This window comes from Mycteria americana, chromosome 10, assembly GCF_035582795.1.
Source record: "Mycteria americana isolate JAX WOST 10 ecotype Jacksonville Zoo and Gardens chromosome 10, USCA_MyAme_1.0, whole genome shotgun sequence".
In the NCBI taxonomy this organism is placed as follows: domain Eukaryota; kingdom Metazoa; phylum Chordata; class Aves; order Ciconiiformes; family Ciconiidae; genus Mycteria; species Mycteria americana.
This window is the reverse complement of record NC_134374.1, coordinates 6,994,334-7,016,149: the sequence shown is the minus strand read 5'-3', so window position 1 is coordinate 7,016,149 and position 21,816 is coordinate 6,994,334. Positions and strand designations below refer to the sequence as shown.

At 38.3% G+C, this 21,816-nt stretch overlaps 1 protein-coding gene across 1 annotated transcript in view; it reads left to right on the top strand.

Moving 5' to 3' along the window:
• TENM1 (teneurin transmembrane protein 1) overlaps positions 1-21,816 on the top strand; it is a 353,539-nt gene that overhangs the window by 115,556 nt on the left and 216,167 nt on the right. Inside the window, exon 3 of the mRNA XM_075513171.1 lies at positions 6,375-6,635. Coding sequence (XP_075369286.1) covers positions 6,375-6,635 — 261 coding nt within the window. The remainder of the gene's footprint in view (positions 1-6,374; positions 6,636-21,816) is intronic.

The following is a 21,816-nucleotide window of genomic DNA, read 5'->3' as shown; positions in this document are numbered from 1 at the left end:
ATTGGTGATAAACATCGGATTTCTAAAGCAAACTAATAGGCAGTGTAATGTGCTTTTGCAAATTAATTGATTTTTGGCTGCTTCTTCAATGATTTTTGTATGAATGGTTACTGAAGTTTAATGTCTTTGAATTATATTGTCCTAGGAAAGATGCGGCATGTCCTCAACATGGAAAGAAGTAAGATCTTTGACTAAATGAAATGTGAACACACAAAGACATTCACAAAGTTACCTAGCAGGTTGTGTTACACAAATGACTTTATGAAGTAGCTTAAGATCTCTGCCCATTTAATTCTCAAGTCCAGTGTACAGTCAGTAAATCATGGTCCTCAAGTGAGAAATGAGAAATTTTAAGGGCCGTTGAACACGCTGAATTTAGCAGAGTGCTCAATAGCCCTCAAAATTTCTCATTTAGGAAGGTGCATATGTATTGCTTCCGAAAATGAATGTGAACTTCACTTCCCCCATTTGATTTACATTTCTTCCTCCCTTCCTCCCTCCTTCCCCCTCTCTCTCTGAGTCTCTTATGCCATGAGTAGCTGATCTGCCTTTCTTCTCATTTTGAAACACATGGAATACACTTGCTGATTAAACCCTTGGCGTAAGTTCAGAGTGTGAAACAATATACACAAATTCGCAGTGTAACACTAGAAAATCCCAAACCCTACACCAACCTCAAAACTGCATGTTTGGGGTGGTTTTGCCCCTGCATTCCCATTATCACTCCCTCAGACACCAGCTTGGCAAGTAATGTAAACATGACACTATTCAGGTTAATGTATATGATTTGCCTTTCTGGAATTTCTTCCGTTATTGTTCAGGAGCTTTCATCAGATCTGCTCCCCAGACTCTGATATTCCCAGTATTCTCAAATAACCTCCAGTGTGAAAGAGGAAGGAGACCGGCCCAAAATAAGTACCATGGATTTAAACTTCCGAGACATTGATGTTTTCTCCACACCGTTGAGCTACTTAGGCTCCTTTGTAGTAGTACATCTGCAGAGAGAGAGCAATTTGTACATTTTCATCAGGAGAATTGATTTTGTGTGTGTTTGGGCGGGGAGCATCCTCACAGTAAGAACCACCTCATACCAAGAATCAAGGATAACATAAATTTGTAAATCTATGATATTTAAAGAGACTTTTAAAATATGTAAGTCAGAATTGCTTAATTATATGATAGGGTTCATAAAAGCCGTGTAATAGCAACTTGTCAAACTATTCCGGTTTATAAATAATTTACATTTTTCTGTAAGCTCTTTCTCTAGTTGAACAGATAGGTCAATTAAGTAATTTAAATAAGTATTATTTGTCATTCTATTTATTAATACAAAATAACCTTTTTCCATAAGGGAATAGGAAAATTTGAAAGGAAGTTTCTTTATGCTAGTCTCTGTTTATACACTAGTTTTGTGATTCTCTTTTATCTACCTTGTTTGGACAGTCTTCTCTTTCTTTTAAATATTTATTTATTGAAAGAAATATTTATTTACTCTCCTAGTTACTTGTTTGAAATTAGCAAAATTCTTGGCAAATGGCAACAGCGTGGAAATTCCACAAGTCCTGCAAGTCCACTAAGTTTGCAGAAATACTAAGCTGAAGAGCAGGACCTCCATGGTCTTTCACTTGAGTAATTTTTTTTTTGCCTGTGCCAGAAAAACTAAAGAGTTGCAGAAAGAGTAGCTGGCACACAGTTATTCCTGGCCATGCGAAGGACAGTGAAGTACTCCTGAAGATGCACTGGGACAAATACTTTATATACACATGAAAATCGTAAGTTGTTAACTGTACTGCTGGCTAAATGGATGCTGTAGTAAATAAATACTTTTTGAGTGTATCTGGAGTTTTCAGTAGCTCTCTGTTGGCGCACAAAGGTGGAGCAGCGTTAGAGCTGGCTGCCTGTTCAGCTGCCCAGTTCTCGTGTCAACATGAGCACCTTAAATAGCAAAGGCACCATTGGCCAGTGGGATCAAACTTCTCTTTAACTGCTCATCTCTGAAGATATTTTTTTTTTTTTCCCCCAGGAAAATTAAGTTGCTTAAAGGTAGAAAGAAAGGGATCTGTTAATTGAAGTGCTGATTTATTTTTTTGTAATGCATCCAGCCTTCTTTCCTTTTCTTGATCATTAGATACTTTGCATTTCTTTATACATTACTTGTTGTAAAAAGAAATTAATATCAATGAGGGATGGAATGCTTGTATTTTTAACAGTTGTTACAATAGGCTCCACAAGGCTCCAGAGGTGAAAATCCTATCGTGATCTTCTATATATATTCATAACTGCAACCTTTTTTTCCTCTGTCCACAGTTCATGCAAAAACTTGAATTTCATATTACTGTTCCCTCATTTCTCTTGTGACTGTGTCTTTTTGGTAAGACTAAATCTATCATAAATCCACACTTGAACTTTATCTCCTTGTGGAAATATATAGTATTTTAGGTAACAAGGATAGATATGCAGACGAAAAGCAGCCACTTTTGGCATTCTACGTGCTTTTCAGAAAATGCATCCTGTGGGAGTTAAAATACTACAAAGGCTTGTATACTTAAGAAATAGACTATTAAGGCAATATATTGTGTTAGATTTCAGTTGAATATGAGTTATAGTATAAAAAAGTCACTTTCTTTTGCTCCACCAAAAAAAAATTAGCTAAAATATTGAATATCATAGCTACTACATTTTGAATTAACATATAGACTGAAGGGTAAATTCTGTGCTTCTTAAAGATGTGTAATCTAATTAGCATTTGTGAGATTTACTGGGATGAATTTTCCCCTTGGCGTATGCAATTGTAAACAGGGGCAATGTGGGCTGCAGGCTGCTGGGGGCAGACATCTGCCTGGAGTGGACATCCGTGTAGAGAAGTGCCTGCATCCTTGCTCCCTGAGGACCCGGCAGCAGTGAACATGGTTCATGAAGTTATGAGAAGATTTGTAATTTCAGGGAAGTTCCTCAGTTGCTGAAAAATAAGTAGAAATCTGCTTTGAAGGGGAAGGAGGTTCAGAAGATGCTTCTTGAGATCACAAGGTGTAATTCAGTTGACAAGAGGCATACTCTAAGAACCCTGTGTTGCTGTAGTACTTTACAGAAATCTAAGTTAAAAAATAAGAATAATACTGCTTTTTGAGAGAATTAAAAAAAAACAGTAATGGAGCAGTTTTCATTGGAGGTTATTTCTTCACTGTGGGCCTCAGTCGAAATTGAGACCAGTATTAGGGCTACTAATTAATCCTGTTGGCTCTCTTATTTCATGAGGGAAGAATTAAGTGTGTTTTTCAGTAGAAATTTTTCTTGATGGACATCAATAACCTATTCCCCTTTGGAAGTGCCTTCTCATTAGCGCTTATGACAAGCACTAAAGACCTGCTAGTGTCTTTAAACACAACTGTCCAAATGGATGAGCCTAATTTACTTTCCTTGAGTTTTATATAGTTTTAGCAGCTAAATCTCAATTTTCTTTGATAATATACTTCTTTAAATGACAGTATACATTTATTCCACTTCTTTATGTCATCTGCTAAAGCGTGTGTTAACCATCATAAATTTTTGATGGAGTGGACAATCTGGACTGTACCCCCTGCCTGTGACAAGCTAGCTCATTGCTAGTTGTGAGCTACTTGCCAGCGAGACTTGGCATTCACCTTTCTTGCAGAGCACAGGTGCAGTACGTGGAGTGAAGCTCCTGTCTACTTTTTTATAGTAGCTTCGCTCAATTAAGCAGAACTTTAAATCAGACATTTCACAAGAAAGCATTGACTCACCTCTTTGTTACTGAAAAACGTTCGGTGAAATAATGGCATCCAGAACCTCCATTTAAATGAACAATGTAGTCCTTTCAGCGTGGAGTAGAGTCAGCCTGCTTATATGGTTCAGTCTGTATTTCATTGATACTAGGCGCTGGGTTAGTAATCTGGGACTGTTGCTGGCTTTTTAATTCTTGGTTTATGTACAAGTCCTTTTTGAATTTGGTAAAGAAAAAATAAGACTTGATGTGCACCATTTGGAACCATATTTTGTATAAAGGTGATTTTATTCCTTTAGTGCTGTCAAAAAGAAAGGAAAAGCTAGGAGTGTGATGCAGCTGTGCTGGTTCAGTGTCCAACATCAATATCTGCACTCTTCGTGTCATACAAAGATTTGGTCCATGCTGTCTAATTAAACCAAGTGGAGCTTGCTTGTTGTGTATATAATACATAATTATAACGAGACTTAAAAATAGGGCATTGTATGAGCAACACTGTACTTAGTTATATCCAGTAACTTTCTGTGAGATTGCCTCTGTCTCTCCCATGCCCCATGAGCTTTGAAAATCTCAGAATAACAGGGCTTCTCTGAAGCCTGAATGTTTTGTGTTTACCATCTTAGCCATAGGGGATGGAGAGTTTTTTCCAGAGGGTCTTATAGGTTTCAAAGTCTCTCTTGCAAGCATCTGTGTAGGACTGAGAACCAGTAGTGTCCAGTCTCAGCTTCCATTTGTGTCCACAAGTACTGCCTTGAACCACTTTTCCTCCTTCCTTCTACCAATCAGCCGAGTGCCAGTTTTAAACAGGCCCCAGAGAGCGTGAAGAACACTGCATTGTAATGGTAGATGAAGTTCAAATGCCAATATTCCCTCCACTGCAGAAACTACACAGCTGCTTCCTGGCATCTTGGCTATTTTCTCCTAGCCATCTCCATCAAACCTCATAGTCAGCCTCAAGGCATTTGAGAGACTTGGAGAACAGAGCTGGTGAAGGTGGCATATGTTGCAGCTTCTCAGGTGTAGGGCTGAGACCAATTCCCCCTCCTGTGAAGGGGAAGAGATCAGAGGAGCGGTGGAGCACTCCGGAGGGCCGCCACATCTGTCTTGCTGCTCGGAAAGGAGCAGCAGCAGTGATGGCCAGTGCTGCTGGGATGGGCCAGCTGAGACAGTGACAACACAGGGAGACAGGATGGACCTTCCAGGACTTTTGCACAGGAAAGTGAGGCCAGGGCCATTTCTTTCTGTTCACTGCCCACCTTCTTCCCCTGCCCTCTAGAAAAGAGGTTGCCATTCCCTGAGCTGAAAGCCACCCCGTTGTCGGCTGTCACTACGAGTGAGACCTTCAGGAATGTTTTGATGGCAAAAGAAAGAGATACAGAGATAGATGACTTAAAAATTGAGCCACCTCAGCATGTTCTATTTTAACATTTGGTTTATAGATTTTGGTCAATACTTTCAAGAAAATATCAGGGCTTTTTGTTATTTCTGAGAGCGTGCTTAAAATAAGAACCAGTCCTCTCACTGGCTGGTAAGTGGATTAGTTTGGCAAATTAAAGCTTTAGTTAGGATGACATTAGAAGAGAGTATTTGTCCTCAGTCTCTATCAATGACTCTTGTCTCTAATATTTCTTTTCTAGAAATTGAAAGAATACTGTATGCATGTTTGATATTGTATTTAGTCCCTCAAGATGGCATCCCAGGTCTGATGTTCAATTAGGGAGTGCAGTTCTGTAATCCTTATTTAGTTAGAACTCCTTGTCTTGCTCCCTGAGAGTTGCATTTGTAATTGGATTCTCACATGTGAGAATATGCAGAGGCTACCTCAAAGGGAAGTTGTAATTTGCTGATGTGTATTACTTACCTGTAGTTCTTCGAGAATGTTTCCTCTGCATATTCACATTATGGGTCCTGTCCACCTTCTGTTTGTCCTTGGATTTCTACTGCCCTACAGTTGTGGTGTTTAGTAAGAATAACTGGAGTATTGAGCACTGTACAACTCTTTAAAATCTCTGATCGCTTGGTGTCATGAGATGGCACTTGTACAGTCCTAGTAGTCACTGCTCTTCTAGGAAGTTCCTGTAGGTCATCAGCACTGGAGAGCCAAAACCCACTGGTGTGAATATGCAAGGACAGCACTCTCAAAGAGCAAGCCAATGGTAAGTACCCTTCCTTTGTCTTCTGCGATTAACCAAATATTTCAAATGTTATTTTGTAAATTCCCCGTTTGCAAATTTGCTACACTTTCCCTATGATAAAAACATATTGAGATTAATTTGAGAGCTGTTGCCTTTCTGGCAAAAAACTAAGATATTATCTGTATTTGTACGTACTCCAGTTGTAAATTGATGTACCGCTATCAGCGTGTGGGTGTGTACACATATTTGAGCTATAATATACATTTCTATCAGACAAAAAGGCACAATTACAGTGCAGTATTATATATTTTACAGAATTGCACTCTTTTAGTTGTATTATACTTATAGTAGATTAGATAGCAGCATGAGTCACTGACCAAAAAAAGTCTTCTAATAGTATTAACAATGTTAATTCCCAAAACAGATTCTCCAAAAGAAAATCAAAGGTATATTGCTTTTCACTTCTAAATTTCTTTCTGAACTTTTGTTTTTTCCAGACATGGAATTCTGTGAGACTCCCCATATTCTGTGCTCTGGCTATCAAACAGATTTACACGCTGTAGCTGAGCACAGTTACCCGCTAGAGGTGGGCTCAGATGTGGATACTGAAACGGAAGGTGGTGCGTCCCCGGATCATGCCTTGAGGATGTGGATGAGGGGGATGAAATCGGAACACAGCTCCTGTTTGTCAAGCCGGGCAAACTCAGCATTGTCCCTCACTGACACTGACCATGAAAGGAAATCTGATGGGGAGAATGGTAATAAAGAAATGCATCTAATGTACTGAATAGAAGTAGTAATTTATTTGAAACCTTCTACTTCCCTTTTCTTTTCATTTTTCTTTTTTTTTGGGGTGTTTTTTTTTTTTTTTTCTTTCTTTTTCCTTATTCATTCTTAGGTCTCTGTATTATATGAAAGGTGAAAGAGTTGTTTGGTATGTGTGTTGTATTTATAGCGTAGATGGAAAATAAGACAAAAAAATGAAACAAATGTTTTTGTTAAAAAGTCATTCTTCTAGAGACCGATTGCTTTCCCACATTCTCCATTTTTATGCCATAGGACATTAATCATTTGAGTTTAGTGGCCTATGAATTAGGTTCTAAAATAAAACTATATATGTACATTTATATCACATTTTGTGTAGAATTAATCCTGCATGTGCTGGCTTCTGGGCATAGCTTTAAGACTCTACAGCCAGGTGACTTCAGAAAGACAACCTGGAATCCTAAATGCTCTATTCAGCTGTAATTTCAGGCTACACCTGAAGATATGCCTTTATCAGTAGGACTGATTGAACTGGTCTTTGTCATATCTCAGTTCTGTATTTCTCTGTATATGGAGGGTGGGTTTCTGGATTAGGCTTTGGGAGGGGGGAAGGTTGTGGTTGGGACTTTTTTTTGGTTTGGTTTTTTTTAAATATTTGTTCCCTTTCAGGGTCTTTTTACTTATTTGCTTTTCTTATGGTTTAGTGTGTCACAGAAGGGGAAAATGTGTATTTATTTAAGTAACACGGGGGAATTAATAATTTGTTATGTCTGCATCCAAATTGATGAAAATCTGCTCTAAATGTTTCCTTAAAGAGTAAAGTAAGTAAACAAATTTATCATGCTTAAGATCAACAAGTTTAGCTCATACTTTAATTTCCGTGTTTAATAGCCACATGTTCTGGTAGTCCTAAATGTAGTTAATATGTATTTTTAACTGGTTAAGAGATTTATTGTATTTATTTTTTTTATATTTAAGAGATTTATTTAAGAGATATTTTTAACTGGGGAACCAGTGAAAGTGGCAGATTGACACTTCAGTGTTGACAGTGATACATTTTAGTAGATCTATAGTCATAAGATGAAAGGGAGTTCAGTCATGAATGTCATTTCTATAGTTACGTGTTTTGAATTTGTCAAATACGAAGCTGGTAATTTAATTATAATTTCGTCTGCATGTTTCTCAATACCAATGATAATGTCCAATATAGGTTCAGAGACATTAGATTATCTACATGAGTTTAAAAAAAAAAAAAAAAAGATTTTCGTGCACAGCTCTTTTTTAATTAACTAATCCTTTGAGGATTAAGTGTTCTGCACTATCACATTGTATCTTGTTGCTAGAATCAGTTAATTTTCAGATGCCACCCCATTTGCATGAAGATCAATGGATGCCAGCCTTCTAGCTTCCTGCTTCTGCCACGTTCTGCGTGGGATCCATCGTCTGTAAAGTGTTGTTGCATAGGGGTTTTTTGTTTGGGGTTAGGCCTTTTTTGCATGTTTTCCTAAGACATTTGGTTTTAGATGGTGGCTGAAGGAATTGAATCTGGTCTGCCTGGAACTGGTTGGCCGTTAACTATGAAAATGATTTAAAGGGAATGCTACCTGAGAAAGGAATGTGCATTCTTGTACCATTCAGACTAAGAAATACACGTGGTCACTTATGTTTAAGGTGCTGGGAAGCCAATGTATTGAAAGCAGATTAAGCATATAACCAAGTTATGTATTTCAGTCCGGAACGCAGCGGTGCAGTTTGGGTATTCATGATGTTTTGCTAGCTGTACGAGTTGCACTAAATAAGCCATCTTGCTATAGATGAAAATTATTGTAGGTAGTAAAGGAAATGCTTTTGTTGCCTTCATTGTCCTACGTTGCAGGAACCATGGGTTAAGTGTCGTTAAGATAGGGACACATAATCATTGTGCTTCACCAACTAAGAATGGAGTGGTTTCTTCTAAATGTTAGTCTCAGAGAATGGTTTTAATCAATTTAAACTCATTTTCTGCATGGTCTAGAATAGAACAGAGTAGTCCTTTTGCACGTGTCTTTAAAATTTGGTTCTTTGTAAGCTTTATAACAAATTTTTAATCAGGGATTCATGTTTTAGGTACTTGAATATGAATTTTAACTAAATAGTTGGGAGAGGAAAGTAAGGGCAAGAGTGAGTTGGAAGAGAGAGAAACTGAGAGCACAAGCTCATTTGAACTCTTTAGTTGTCTCAAGGCAGGTTTGACAGAGCAGGTATCAGTGCTTCCTGTGGAGTTGAGTCATTATAATAATTACAGTCTTGAAAGTTAATATGGATAAATTTGAAGACAATGATGGTTCAAGCTATATTCATTTATATTATCTAGTACTTCACAGGTAAGTTCATAGTCAAGATTCCTGATCCAGAGAGCAGCGTGTTTTCCATCTGGGTTGGCACTCAGTAACAAAGCACTCTTTGAATACCGAAGTTCATAAATCTCTACTTAAATGAAGTAATAGATGGCACATCTTTCTGTTTCTATGCAGTCATTTGTGCCAGGGGCTTTATCAGAGAGCCCCAAGTGTTGCATTTATCCTTGTCAGTTCCTGCCGTGGAAGTAGACTTTCTTTGTGCCAGCCAGTAACTTCTGTGGTGTGAAAATGGGTGAGCGCACAAGATCAGTTGCTAGAAGTTCATGAAATGCTAGTTTCCATGATACTGTCTAATTGCTGTAAAAATAGATATTTAGAAATTCTGGCTTTCAAAGGGTTGACCAAATGGCGTGTGAACACAGCTATTTGTAACTGGAGTAAAATTAATGAGGAAGATACAGTTGTTGTATTGTTTGAGAAAACTAATTGCTATTATTGTCTGTATTTTGAAAAGGTCAGTTGGTTTTTGTTGTTGGGTTTATTTTTTTTTCCCTATAAGCACAATTCTGCTACAAATGCAGAATAGCTTTTTCAGGACTTTTTTTGCTTTACATTGATCTGAAGCGAATATACTTTTGCAAATTTTGTTCTGTTTAGCTATTTGTTGAATTTCTCGTTCATTCAAAGCTCTAGCAGGAGGTTCCCTGACACAGGGTATATACTTTATTAGGTATTCTGAGTAGCCCAGTTTGAGAATTTATTTGAGGATTATTTTCCTTCATAGACGCACCAACTCTGTCATAATCACTGTTTAAACATACTCCAGTTGTTTTGGCAGCATTGAACAGGTTGTGTGAAACACCAGCATTCCCATTTAAATTAGCGTTGTCAATGTTAATGGCAACTAATAATAGCCTATTAGTGCACAAACTGCCTTCAGCTTTGCCTGAGGCTAAGCAAAATATATATTAACTGCAAGTAATGAATGACCAATTTCTTGGGGATCATTGCTTATCTCTGGTATAGTATAAATAGCTCTATTTAAACATGAACAGTGTTACTCTACAATATGTGAATGTAAATTTCAGACAGAAATACTACAGAATAACAATATCAAAAATAGTTACTTTATTCTCTTGAAGAAGGCTGCATTTACCCTCAATTCACTGAAACAATGGTATCTGTCATTGCAGCATATCAGAACATTGAGTTCATTGGTGTTAGTCTGCCAGATTACTGAGCTGGCATATTTATTTATTTTTCTGGAGCAACGATATGGTCCAGGAGAGGATACACCCCTGATCTACAAAAAGGGCGGTCTTCGGACATACGTCTAAAACTACATCATGTGACATGGATCTGCATCGCACTGTTGCCGTGAAAAGCTGAAATCAGAACTCAATAGTCGGGATGACTATTAAGCAGGTATTCTTTATTGCAGCGCTGGGCAGCACTGGGGATTGCTCCACCACAAGTGCTCCGCCAAGTTAGCGCAACACATCAGTTCATATACAGCAAAATCATACATATTCATCAGATTTCTTGAAAAGGGCAGTTTTATGGTGATGAGTTCCCGGAATTCATTTACATAGTCCAAGCATGCGCAGTAAAATTAGGGTTAGGGTCTTTTCACCCTCCCGGTGGTCTTCCATAGTCTTCCTCACGTTGTCCACTAGTTGAACTTTGGGCTTCCTTTGTCCATATATAGTCATTGAGTTAGCTCATCAGTCCTTCGGCCTCGGAATGTTACAAGGGGGTCGATTTAAGCTACTTCTTTGGTGCTTATCTTTGGCACAATTGTCCTGAGTTCCTCTTATCAGTGATTTAATTAGGAAGCCTAAGGAGCTTGCTCAAGGCCTGCTTAGTCCTATCAGGTAAGAAGTCACAGGAGATGTCCCACCATCAACTCTGCTCAGCAGGTAACCAAAACTATATTTGCAGGGGAAGAGAACAAAAGAGAACAAGGATGCGAGTGAAACTAAAAAATTGCAAGTCTATGTATTAGTCAGGGACTGTCAGGGATTTAACCCTTTCAGCACACTAGCTAGTGTACTAAGAAGTCCTACAGTCCGTTTTGTATCCATCTATTCTTCCCCATTAAATTGTCCATGCAGTTCTTGTGTTTTGCTTTACAGGATGCCTGTGCAGCTGTGAAGCGATGAATTTTACCTCAAATGCATTCATGCTATGCCACGATCCACACACACAATGAGCCACACACAACCATCAACCCTTTTACTTTCAGCTATTACATCTCAACTGAGAGCTGGTACGGAACTTGAGCCATTTCTACAATACAATTTTTAACCTGTTTTGGGTTGTCAGATTGTTTTGAAGTACTTTAAAGGCTGACTTGTTTGGCTACTCCTGACACGTACTTAGAGGGTTTTATGCAATTAGTTACTCTTTCTCTACTAAGTAGTGAGAACCAATAGCAGAGTACTGGATTCCCAGTACTGGATGAGTGTACTGTGAAATGCACACTCAGTCTTGGAGACAGATTCACGTTCAATTCCTTTGGCTGCGTTATTTTATGACAACTAGGCATTGGCTATAGTTGTCAATGCTCACAACAGCTTCTTTGAGATTTGTAGGCGAGAAATTAATGTGTTAGTACAGGCTGAAATACCACTAGACTGGTCATGGAATATAGCTTTAGAGTGCTTGAGATCTGGCCAGGGGATTTTTTTTTTAATAACATATTTGTCCTTTTAAAAATTAAGCAAGAGGGGAAAAAAAAACCAGCTATGAAAAAATGTGGTTGTTTCCTTTTTCCCACAGAAATTATCAGGAAACTTCTTTCTTCACATCAGTGTACAGGATCAGATTCTATTTGGGATAATAATTTTAATAATAGCAATAATTTTAATCAGCAGACTGCAAAGACAGAATAATAATATTAGCCATATATTAGTAAGTAAAAGTAGTAGAGAAATTAGTAAGTTACAGATCAAAGCTGAGTTTAATGACATAGAAACATGTAAGATTAACCTTGTGTAATTCACCTAAGTATTTGTTTTATACCTTGGGAGCAGTGGTCCATTTAACAGAGCTTTTGACTCTCCCTAAATCTCTGGGGTTTTTTCACTTGGATTGGGCAGACGGGTGGCTTTGGGGCAAGTCACCTCAGCTCTTTGTGCTTCAAATTCAGTATCTTAACAATATCTGTTAAAGGGATGAAGTCGCTTAGTTAGTAAAAGAAATACTGGAATTGCTGATGCTGTATTAGAAGTGCAGCTTTGTGAATGCTGTAGTTATTCAAACATGCGGAGGACTTAGCTAGGGACAAGGTTCTGATTTAATTTATGGTGTATGTCAATAGGCCTTACTGTGAATTCACACCTGTTTAAATTAGACTTGAATTTGGCTCTTCATAAAAGTCTTGTGTTTAATGCAAGAAAGTGAGAGCATTGGGATTAATGTTGCTGTTATTTACTGTTATTTTGTACACAAGCCAGGCATTAAGCTCATCTCTGGCTTTCTCATTTCTCCAGGAAATTATTACCAACAGCTACATTATAATAATAATACATGGTCTGAGAAGAGGTATGCATGTGACTGCCTCTCTATGCAGGATTGTGTTTGTATCTAAGTATTTCCATCAGGTTCTGTCCTGTCACTCTCTATTTACAATGGTGCAATTAAGAAATTGAGTTACTAATTTGCAAGTAGAGCAGTTAGGTCAAATATGTGTAAGTAGCCTTGAAAGTATAACGGTAAACATCAGTCTTAATCCCATTCCATCTGTGCAATTTAATATTTTCTCTTCATTCCTAGTATGCTTTACTTTGCCTTTTTATTGTGGCATGGATTGCATTCATGTTTGTACGCTCCTGTCTGTTGGATGGTTTTAGTCACCTAATAGATGAAGGCAACCTCATCACTTAAACAAAATTCAAAGCCCCCATGGTGAAATTCCTTCAGCTCCTGGAGTTTACTAGAGCTTGTCAGGTATTTGAGATATGATACTCTCAGATATTTGACAGAAAAGGGCCACTCATCTTCCCTTAATAAAAGACTTCTTTTGCTTCTGTTGTGTTTTTTTCCTCTTTTAGTGTTTAGATAGTATTTATGTTGGTTGCTTCTGCTATGGTTTCAAAGAAGCCTCCTCAGTGTAAAAGGAAGCGCCTGAATCTCTGCAGTAACATAGCAATGCCTTTTGGGGAGCATTGGAGTATACATTGGCATTGTAACTGCTCTGCTGGAGTTGTTAAGAGTGTAAGATGCTTTTGGTGACCTCAGAGTGGTTCCTTTGGAAATGTTACTGTCTCAAAGGAAGCATGTAAGCCATCTGAATTGCTCTGGATAAGTGCAAGATGCTTCTGTAAGCACTGCAACATCACCTCAGATGTAATGTCATGAAAGTCTTGCATTTGTGCCCCTAGTATTTAAGCCATTTATGAAATTGCTCATATATGGAAATTCAGCTAATGAAGAGTTGTTGTTTGTCAGTATTGTGGGGAAAATTCTGCCTTTTAAAATGACTATCTTCATGACTTTTTCTGACTGACAGGGGCATTGCGTCTGCATATCTGCTATTTTAATCTTTACAGTTTTCATATGGTATATTAAAATCAGTAGACAATGTTAAAACATTCCCTTTCTTGTGTTTCTCTTTTAAGCACAATGAACTCTTTTAAGCACAACGAACACTAATTTAAAGACAAATATCAAACAATATTTAACATTTTACATTAAAGATAATGAAACAGTATTTAGAACATAGCAGAAATATTTTTTATATTCCATAATCCAAATGAACTTTGCCCACAGCATAGTAAAAAGTATCTGCGCATTTGCACAAGGTTGTGTAATATTTTTAGCCCTGCAGTTTTGTTTTCTTTCATGGGTAGCTAAAAGAGGGGAGGGAGGGAAGCTTGAGGAGAACAGTCAGGTCTAATTTTTATCCCAGAAATGAGTAACTTGGCATTAGAGCTCAAAAAAAAATCACTTGGCTTTCCTCCCCTGTGTTGTGCAGAAAGGACAGTGGATGTGGCTTAAGGAGCCTGTAGCAATATAAATTATTGCTCCCTCTTTCTTTTAAATCCTTTTGACTTCCTCAGATGGAAATGAGCATGCAGGAAAAGTATTTCCACAAATATTTTACAGTGCAAAAGGATGTTGCAGCGCTGCTGCAGTTCTTGGGAACTCAGTTTACCTGGGCTGCCACGGGGGGAAAGATGAGATGGGATAGGCAGTAAAGCGCCTGCCTGCCGTCGGGCTGCTGCAGCCCAAAGGTGTGAGGGTTGTCTGACCCTTCGTTTCAGCAATCTTTGTGAGACCAGGGGGACGCCGAACAAAACGCTTCTCCTGTTAAACATTTACCATGAATTCTACATGAGGAGATCTCTGGACTAGTGTATTGCTGGGAACAGTTCCATTCTAAACAATCAACATGTCTATCCTGATGTTTTACTAATGTCGTTTTATTATTAAGTTTATAATATGTTTTATTTCTCATATCTTTTGGTTAAAATTTAAAATGTATTAGGAGGTCAGAAATCTGCTTTACAGGAACAACCTACAGTCATATTTTATATGTATATCCTTTGGAATAAATTATTTATTTTAGTTTAATGCTGGTTTAGTTTAATACTTATTTTGAAATATAAGCAATCCTCACTTATATGTCTTAAAATGTAAATGTTGCTGACAGTTGCAACCTGTTTTTCATCAAAGTTTGGGATGTTCTCCTGAAAGCTGCCAGTGGATCATCGTTAGTGCAAAATAAGGCTAACAGGAAAATTTGTGAACTCTGATCATAGAATATTATAGTTAAGGCTACTAGATAAATAAGATCAAATTACTCTTATTTGGTTCCTTATACTTTCAGCCAGTATGGTTTTTAATACAAAGGTATCTAGAGCTTTTTTCTTCCCCCTAGCAAAATGCTTTTCAGCTATTCCAAACTGTAATGCTGTAAGTGAGATAAAAAGAAGGGATCTAGCAAATGAGTACAGGACTGGTAGAAAAGTGGAAAATACTGACAAATCGTGCTTTTACGGTCTAGCAAGCTTTAATCTAAATATCATTTCTTCTTGACAGTATGAGATCTTCTAAGAATTTATTGTCGTCCTACCATGGATGACAAAAGATTGCTCATTCTTCCTCTTCAGCCTTTTTTTCGTTTTTACCCATTTAATTCATTGTGTATTAAATTACATGAGAAAGTCTTATCTTCCATTTTGTCTTATCTTCCAAATTTGTTAGTATTTCATTTCCCCTTGGGCTTAGGGGTAAGATGAAGATCAGCATAAGTCTGTGTTATTCAGAGTTACAAATATTAGCATATCCTCATCTTACAAACGGGAAGTATTGACAGTAGCACTGGTCAGACCGTCTGTAAGAAACATGGAAAATGGAGAAAGTGGCAGCTTCCCATGGCTGCAACCTTCATAGTCTTCTAAAAGTGAAAGCTAAACCAAGCCTATTAGACTATTTCTTATTTCTGCAATAAAAAATAGGATAAGAATGAGGAGTTGTATATGAAATTACAGTTAGTTTGTACAGAATAATGCAGATTTGAATACTGCTTGTTTCAACTTGCTTTTATATGCAGGTCTTATGAAATGAAATTCAGTATTTTAGATATTAAAAATTTTGTTTTCCTTAATCATACCTAGGTCTACACACTAACTTTATATTTTGTAACGTGAGCATAAGAGGAATTGTGTATAATTAGCTCTTCAAGAATATGGGTCTAGGAGCACTGAATAATTCCTGCAGGCTGCTTCCTCTCCCTAACAGATGTTTTTGAGTAATATTTTAATTAGATTCACATATTCTGATGACTAATTATATTGCCAGTGTTGTTTCTTTATCTTAAGTTTCTACTCCAGATGATTTGCAATGTAGATTTTATACAGTGCTTCACAATGCTGACTTTCAGTTGAGCAGCACGTGTCAGCATCTGATCGTAAGTGTTCGCCATGAGATACATTGGCAGTACGGAAGAGCAGCCCTTCGGGCAACAGAAACCAAATGTTGTAAAGTAACTATGTTCCTTTGCCTTGGGCGTTATCCAGAAAAGGAGCTGGGGAAAGTCAGTCATCTGGAGGTTCCTTTATTCTGTGAAACCACGGTTCCTAAAAGACTTATATGTGGGAGGAAATGCCTGGAAGTGAGGATGGCTTAGGACATCAGGTCAGGGTTGTTCAGCTCTGTTGCCAGAAGCCTTGCTAAAAGCTACCAAAAGCACATAAGAAACCCAAGGGACAAAAGTTAAGGGTACTTCTAAACTGTATATAGTATTTATCATGGTTCATAGCACTCCTCCCTCCCCACCTCACCAGTTTTGTGCATTAGAGGGATTTTGTATCTTCTCTGACATCATTAGAAATGTAATCAAGACAGCATGGCGCACTGGAACCAAAAGAAGAAAAAGCATCAGTATTTTAACTACAGGCAAGCTGAGAGAAATGTTTGTATCTATTAAATGTCCTCCTATCCCCAAATGATACGCATGTTAAACAAGTGTGAACACGTGAATATCGATGATTTTGAATTTCTGTGACTCCAGCTACTAGACTTTCTCCCTGTTTTTCTTTCTCTGAAGATCCCATATAGTTTTAGCATTCGTTATGCTAATAAATACTGCAGAGTATGAATCCAGTTTGATGCAGCCAATGTTGTCTTATCTTAGGGGTATATTTGTGGAACAGTTGAATGTTATTGATGAACTGTTAATTATCTTTTGGCTTTTGAATCTAGCCATTGTAATGAGCATTACCAAATGTTGCTTTGGGCTTGTTTACATCAATGTAGTAAGCATGTCACTCGCTTTGAAGCTGAAATGAATTCACATTTGTAAATGAGCTTGGAATATTTTGTGGTGATTTATTCTTGTCTTTTCCAAAATATTGTTACATTTCCTATCAATCAAGTACCATGGCCAAGGAAGAGTCGAAGGTATATTTCCTGTAGGAATGGGTGAAGCCGTTTCTTTAATGAACCTACTGTTAAAGAGGGAGTTTCCTTGCGGTGTGGTGTTTGCCTGTAGGATCTTCACCATATCATCACTCCACTTCGCTATAACTCACTGGTGCATTGTTTAGTGTTCATAACAGTATGAAGTGGCTCTCTCCTACACTCTCCAGCGACGCCTTTGTCTTATGGAAAGATAGCAAGCAAAAAGGGGACTTTGTGCCACGAACACACCCCAGGTTTTCCAAATTAGTCAGTGGAGTAAAACACGTTTAACCAAAAGGGTATTATTCACGTCTTTCAATGTAGCTTTTAAACTGTAAATGCAATATGATTTTCCCTCTCTGCCTACAATTATTTGTAAGTAAATGTAAAATATAAATTAATACATGCATTTTATATGTACCAAAGGCATGGTAAGTGTTGTTTAGATTTAAGTGCCCTTCTCATTGCTTTGTCCAACAGCAATTTCAAGTGGCGCATTTGGTTTGAAAACATCACATTTGATTAACTTTTCCCCAAACAGTTCTTTTGAGACAGCAGACTTTCTGTTATTGTCCAGTCATGCTAAGCTCTTTTAGAGCAAGTATTTTACTGTTTGTTGAAATGGCGGAATCATAATGCATGCTTTGAATTTCTGTTTTTCTGCATAATTTGGTATAAACATACCTCCAGTTGCACCGTCAGAAAGTATCTGATGTAGTTTACTTGAATTGAATCTTACTTGATTTGAATCTGCTCCAACAGTTGATGTTGGGATCACATAACAGAGCTGCTTGCTAGTCGTGCATTGTCAATGGGATCTGATGAGTGGTGCGGTATTTACAGCTCGGCACTAGAGACTTCTCATTTGTTTTCTTTATGACAAAACAATTTAGGGATGCTTGCATCTTTTGATTACCACAAAAATCTTAGAAGCAGAATGTATCTGAATAATAGCTACTGTTGCAGGTTCTCAAACTCCTTCATAAGATAGTGGTGTATTTTGTGATTTCTTCTAGCTGCTGGTCTGCATTTGCTGGTGGTCTGCTGGTGGTCTGCATGGTGGTCAAGCCAGGTCTTACTGGTTGCAATACGGCTGCGTTTTGGGGGTGGCAATGGATTACATTCTCTCATTTGTTGTCAGAAAGGGATGCTGTTTTAGGTTACGCTGCTGATCACAGGTAGGGGTGGGACTCTTGCTGTAAAGGGATAAAGCTCCTGGTGAAGGGAGAATCTCCAAATTTATTTTTATGGACTTGAGAATTTTTTTCAAGAGACTGAAAAACTTCCCAGAATATCACATCATTTCCTTTTATAAGGAAGATGGTAGTGATGAACTCTCATTTGTAGTCCCAGAAACTGCTTTTGAAAGGTTGAGATAGAGGTAAGGAATGTGCACCTAGCTTACGATGGTGGTTGCCTTCCTGGTAGGCCTGGCCAGAGGTTATGTCTTGATAAGTAAGGTGATGTACGTTTTCTTTGTAGTAGCTCATTCCATTAGTTCAGGATAAATGAAAAGCTATGTTTATGCACAGCTTTGCAACCTAGATTTCCCTTCCAGGGAATGGTGCAACAATATAGTCAACTTATTTAGGTCTTCATGTGCTATCTTGAATCTCAAGGTACATTTTTATATCGGTAGCCTGAATGTGAGTGAGCGAGCCATCCCTCTGTGGTGTAGCGAGAGAGGAGCTAGAAGCTGCTGTTCTGAGGAAGGTGCCGCCCTCGGTTGTGAGCGGTGTGTGTTTGCTCATACATAGTCAGTGTGTTTGGGGTTAGCTGTTGGTGTTCTGCCAAGTCCCTGCTGTCTTTTTGTGTCTTCTCAATGCCCGTGGTGTAAGGGATGCTGCACTCCTGAGAAATCTGCCTTACTTTGATAGGAAGAGAATATGGGAGGTGATCTGTGGTGCAGGTGCACGAGGAAGCCTTTGCGTCCTACTTCTCCCTTGCCCTGGTTTAGCATCAAACTACTTAAGGGTTTTGTGCCTTTTTCAAAAATCCTCAGCCCTTCCCTCTCCCGGCTCAGAAATTGGTAAGAAGACGGCTGTTCCAGTGCTTCTCCGTTGCTTCGATAAAGGCAGGCCTTCCCTCCCATTTTGTGCGAGTTTGTGGGCTAGCAAGTGCTGGTGAGCATTTGTGAAGGTGGGCACAGTGGCTGCAGTCTGCCAGGGCTTTGCTGCTGAAGGCAATAGAGCCCGAATGTTTTTCTTCCAGAGCATCTGTAATTATTCACCGTTTAGAACTGCAGTTCTTCCTTTCTAACAAGGGGCACTGCCCAAATGCTTTTTTGTGATGTGCTCGATGTGTCTACACCTATCTTTTACGTCTTTGCCCCTGGGGAAAAATATAATTGAGTCATTCTTCCTCGAGCCTGCGTGGCTGTGTGTTCAGTCAGTACAATGTTCATCTCGACATTCCTATTGATGGTTGCATTGATTATTTTTATTCTAGCCTGTGATTCTGTCTCCATTCTAGCTTTTTAAATTTTATAGTTCACTTCCTTTTGAACAGCAAATTCAGCTGTGTTTCGTTGTGTGCATATTTTATTAGAAATACAATCTCCTGAATACAGATTTCTTCATAGTAGCTAATAACCTACAGTACTTGAAAGCTCCTCTTTTTATAACCTATCTTTTTTCCAATACATTTTCGGATTTTTATTGGGTCAGTTTAGAGTGTAATAATTCATTTCTGATCCCTAGTACCTCGTCCATGTCTGAAGTGGCCCACATTATTTCAGTCACTCATTTTTGCTTACATCTTTTCTCTGAAGACAGTCTTCTGCATTTTGTCTCAAAATATCCTTCTGGCTGGTATCACCATTTTAGTCTTGTGATATCCAATTTCCTTATAATACAAAATCAAATAGAAAGCATTTTCTGTACTTTAGCAGCCAACTATAGCGGAATTTTTTGAGCTTTCTTGTAGGTATTTTATAAATTGATTGGTGGCTAATAATGGCAAAAACCCTAAATCATAAAGATTTGGAAAATAGAGGGGGAAAAAAAAGTAGAAAGGCTGTTTTATACTGAATGTATTTTTAAACAATACTACAGCTGTACATACGATAAAATAAACATGTTTATATGCAATTACTTTAGAATTTAAACAATGCTTATTAATGTTAAATAAAGTGCCATAATAAGTAAACAGTCTAAACCAATTGGATTTTTGCGTAAATCTATGTAGAATTATTTGTTCATTCGTTGCTTCTATAATAGATTAGAAATTATTATCTGCCTTCTGCTTGGGAAAAAGGAAAAAAGAAAAAAACCCACATATCCCTTCACATTGCAGAAAGCTACGTCAAAGCCTGCCGTTTCAGTTAGTTTTCCCTCTCAGGCTCAGTAAGAACTCTTAAGATACTGAATCATGGTCAAATTTATGGCAAGAAGCCTCTGTTAAGAGAAATGGCAGTGAGTTGCCATGTTCAAATGGTTTCAGGTTATTTTCTTCCAAAGCTTTAGGTTTGTGCGGTCATGAAACAAAATATGATTCCTGGCTGTGAACTCATATAAATTGATCCGGGCTCTAGACAGCTGGCAGAGCTCAGGTTGTGGGTTCCCACTGGGGAAATTTGCATTAGGAGTTAGAATGCGGAAACAGAAATAACCTGCAGCCAGCTTGGAAGCAGCAAGGATAGTCCATGAAGTGGGGATGTTTGGCTGTTAGCTTTGCCAGCTCCGATCCTGTTTTGATGATAATCTTTGACAGCAGTTCCCTGCCTCACCAAAAAATCATTGTCTCCTGCACTGCTGTCCCTGTCATTGCTGCCCTTTCAGTATGTAATGATGTAATTTGCAATTTTGTATGCCCATGGGAAAAAAACAGTAGTCGAGTTCTCTTTGAAATATAGTTATCTAGTTCAGGTGTACAACATAGCTGCCAAAAATACGTGGCAGGAGCTTCCCACCCTGCTGCTTTCCCTCCTTCCTGCCGTAATGTTCTGTGGTCGCTTGCCTCTCTTAGTGTCTCCTTATGTCCTCTGAGGACATCAGTGCATTTCTGTGATGATGTTGATAAAGTCTTTGATTGATAATATTCTGCAGCTTGAATCCTAAATAAGTATCAGTGTGCTGATAAAGCTGAAAAACCAAGCTAACTCAAGTCAAGAAGTGGAAACATGAGGTGTTAAATTAGTTTTGAAACGTCTGTATAATTTTCCAAAGCAATCATTCCTGGAGAGCTAGAGGACCTGCTAATACCCCTGTGATGCAGAGAGACGTCTTTTGAAGTGTATGACAACCTCTTCGTGCACAGCCTTCTAGGATGCAAGTTTGGGGGCTGGCTGCGTTGCTGATTCTGGTAGGTGGCAAATACACGCCTGCTCTCAGTACAGCTGCTGCTTGTAGCAGCTTAAACAGTTTGAGTCCTGGCAGCGTTTATGTACCTCATAAATGTGAGTGGTTGCACTGAAATCAATTGCTACTCAAATTAAAAGGTAAGCAGGTGAAAAGTGTGGAATTTGTTTATCTCAGTTGATAAATTTGCTGTTGGTTTTTAGCTTGACTTGCACAACTGATAGATCAAAATTTCAATTAATTTGAAAAGTGTTTCAAAATTCGTCAGATTAGAGAATTCCTCCTCTTGTTTTCATATATTGATCCATGTGCAAATACAAGAAAAGCAAACATCCCAAAAAGCAGCTGACTGGGCAGTCGAGCGTTTGCTCCTGTTCATATGAATAATTGTATTTGGAGGAGTTCTTCAACTAGCTTATGTCAAGCAGCTTGTGTTGGTAATTTCAGATCTGGACCCTTCTTTGGATGCTTCCAGTGAGCCACCAGAACAGGAAGAAAAGTAGGGACAGTTGCCTAGAAATTCTCCACCGCCAAGTAGGTCTTACAGGCTCACTGCCTTTGGCTGCTTTAATTACTTCTAAAAGTATTTTCTCCGTGTTTGTTTTAGAGATAGTGATCTGAAAACAGAT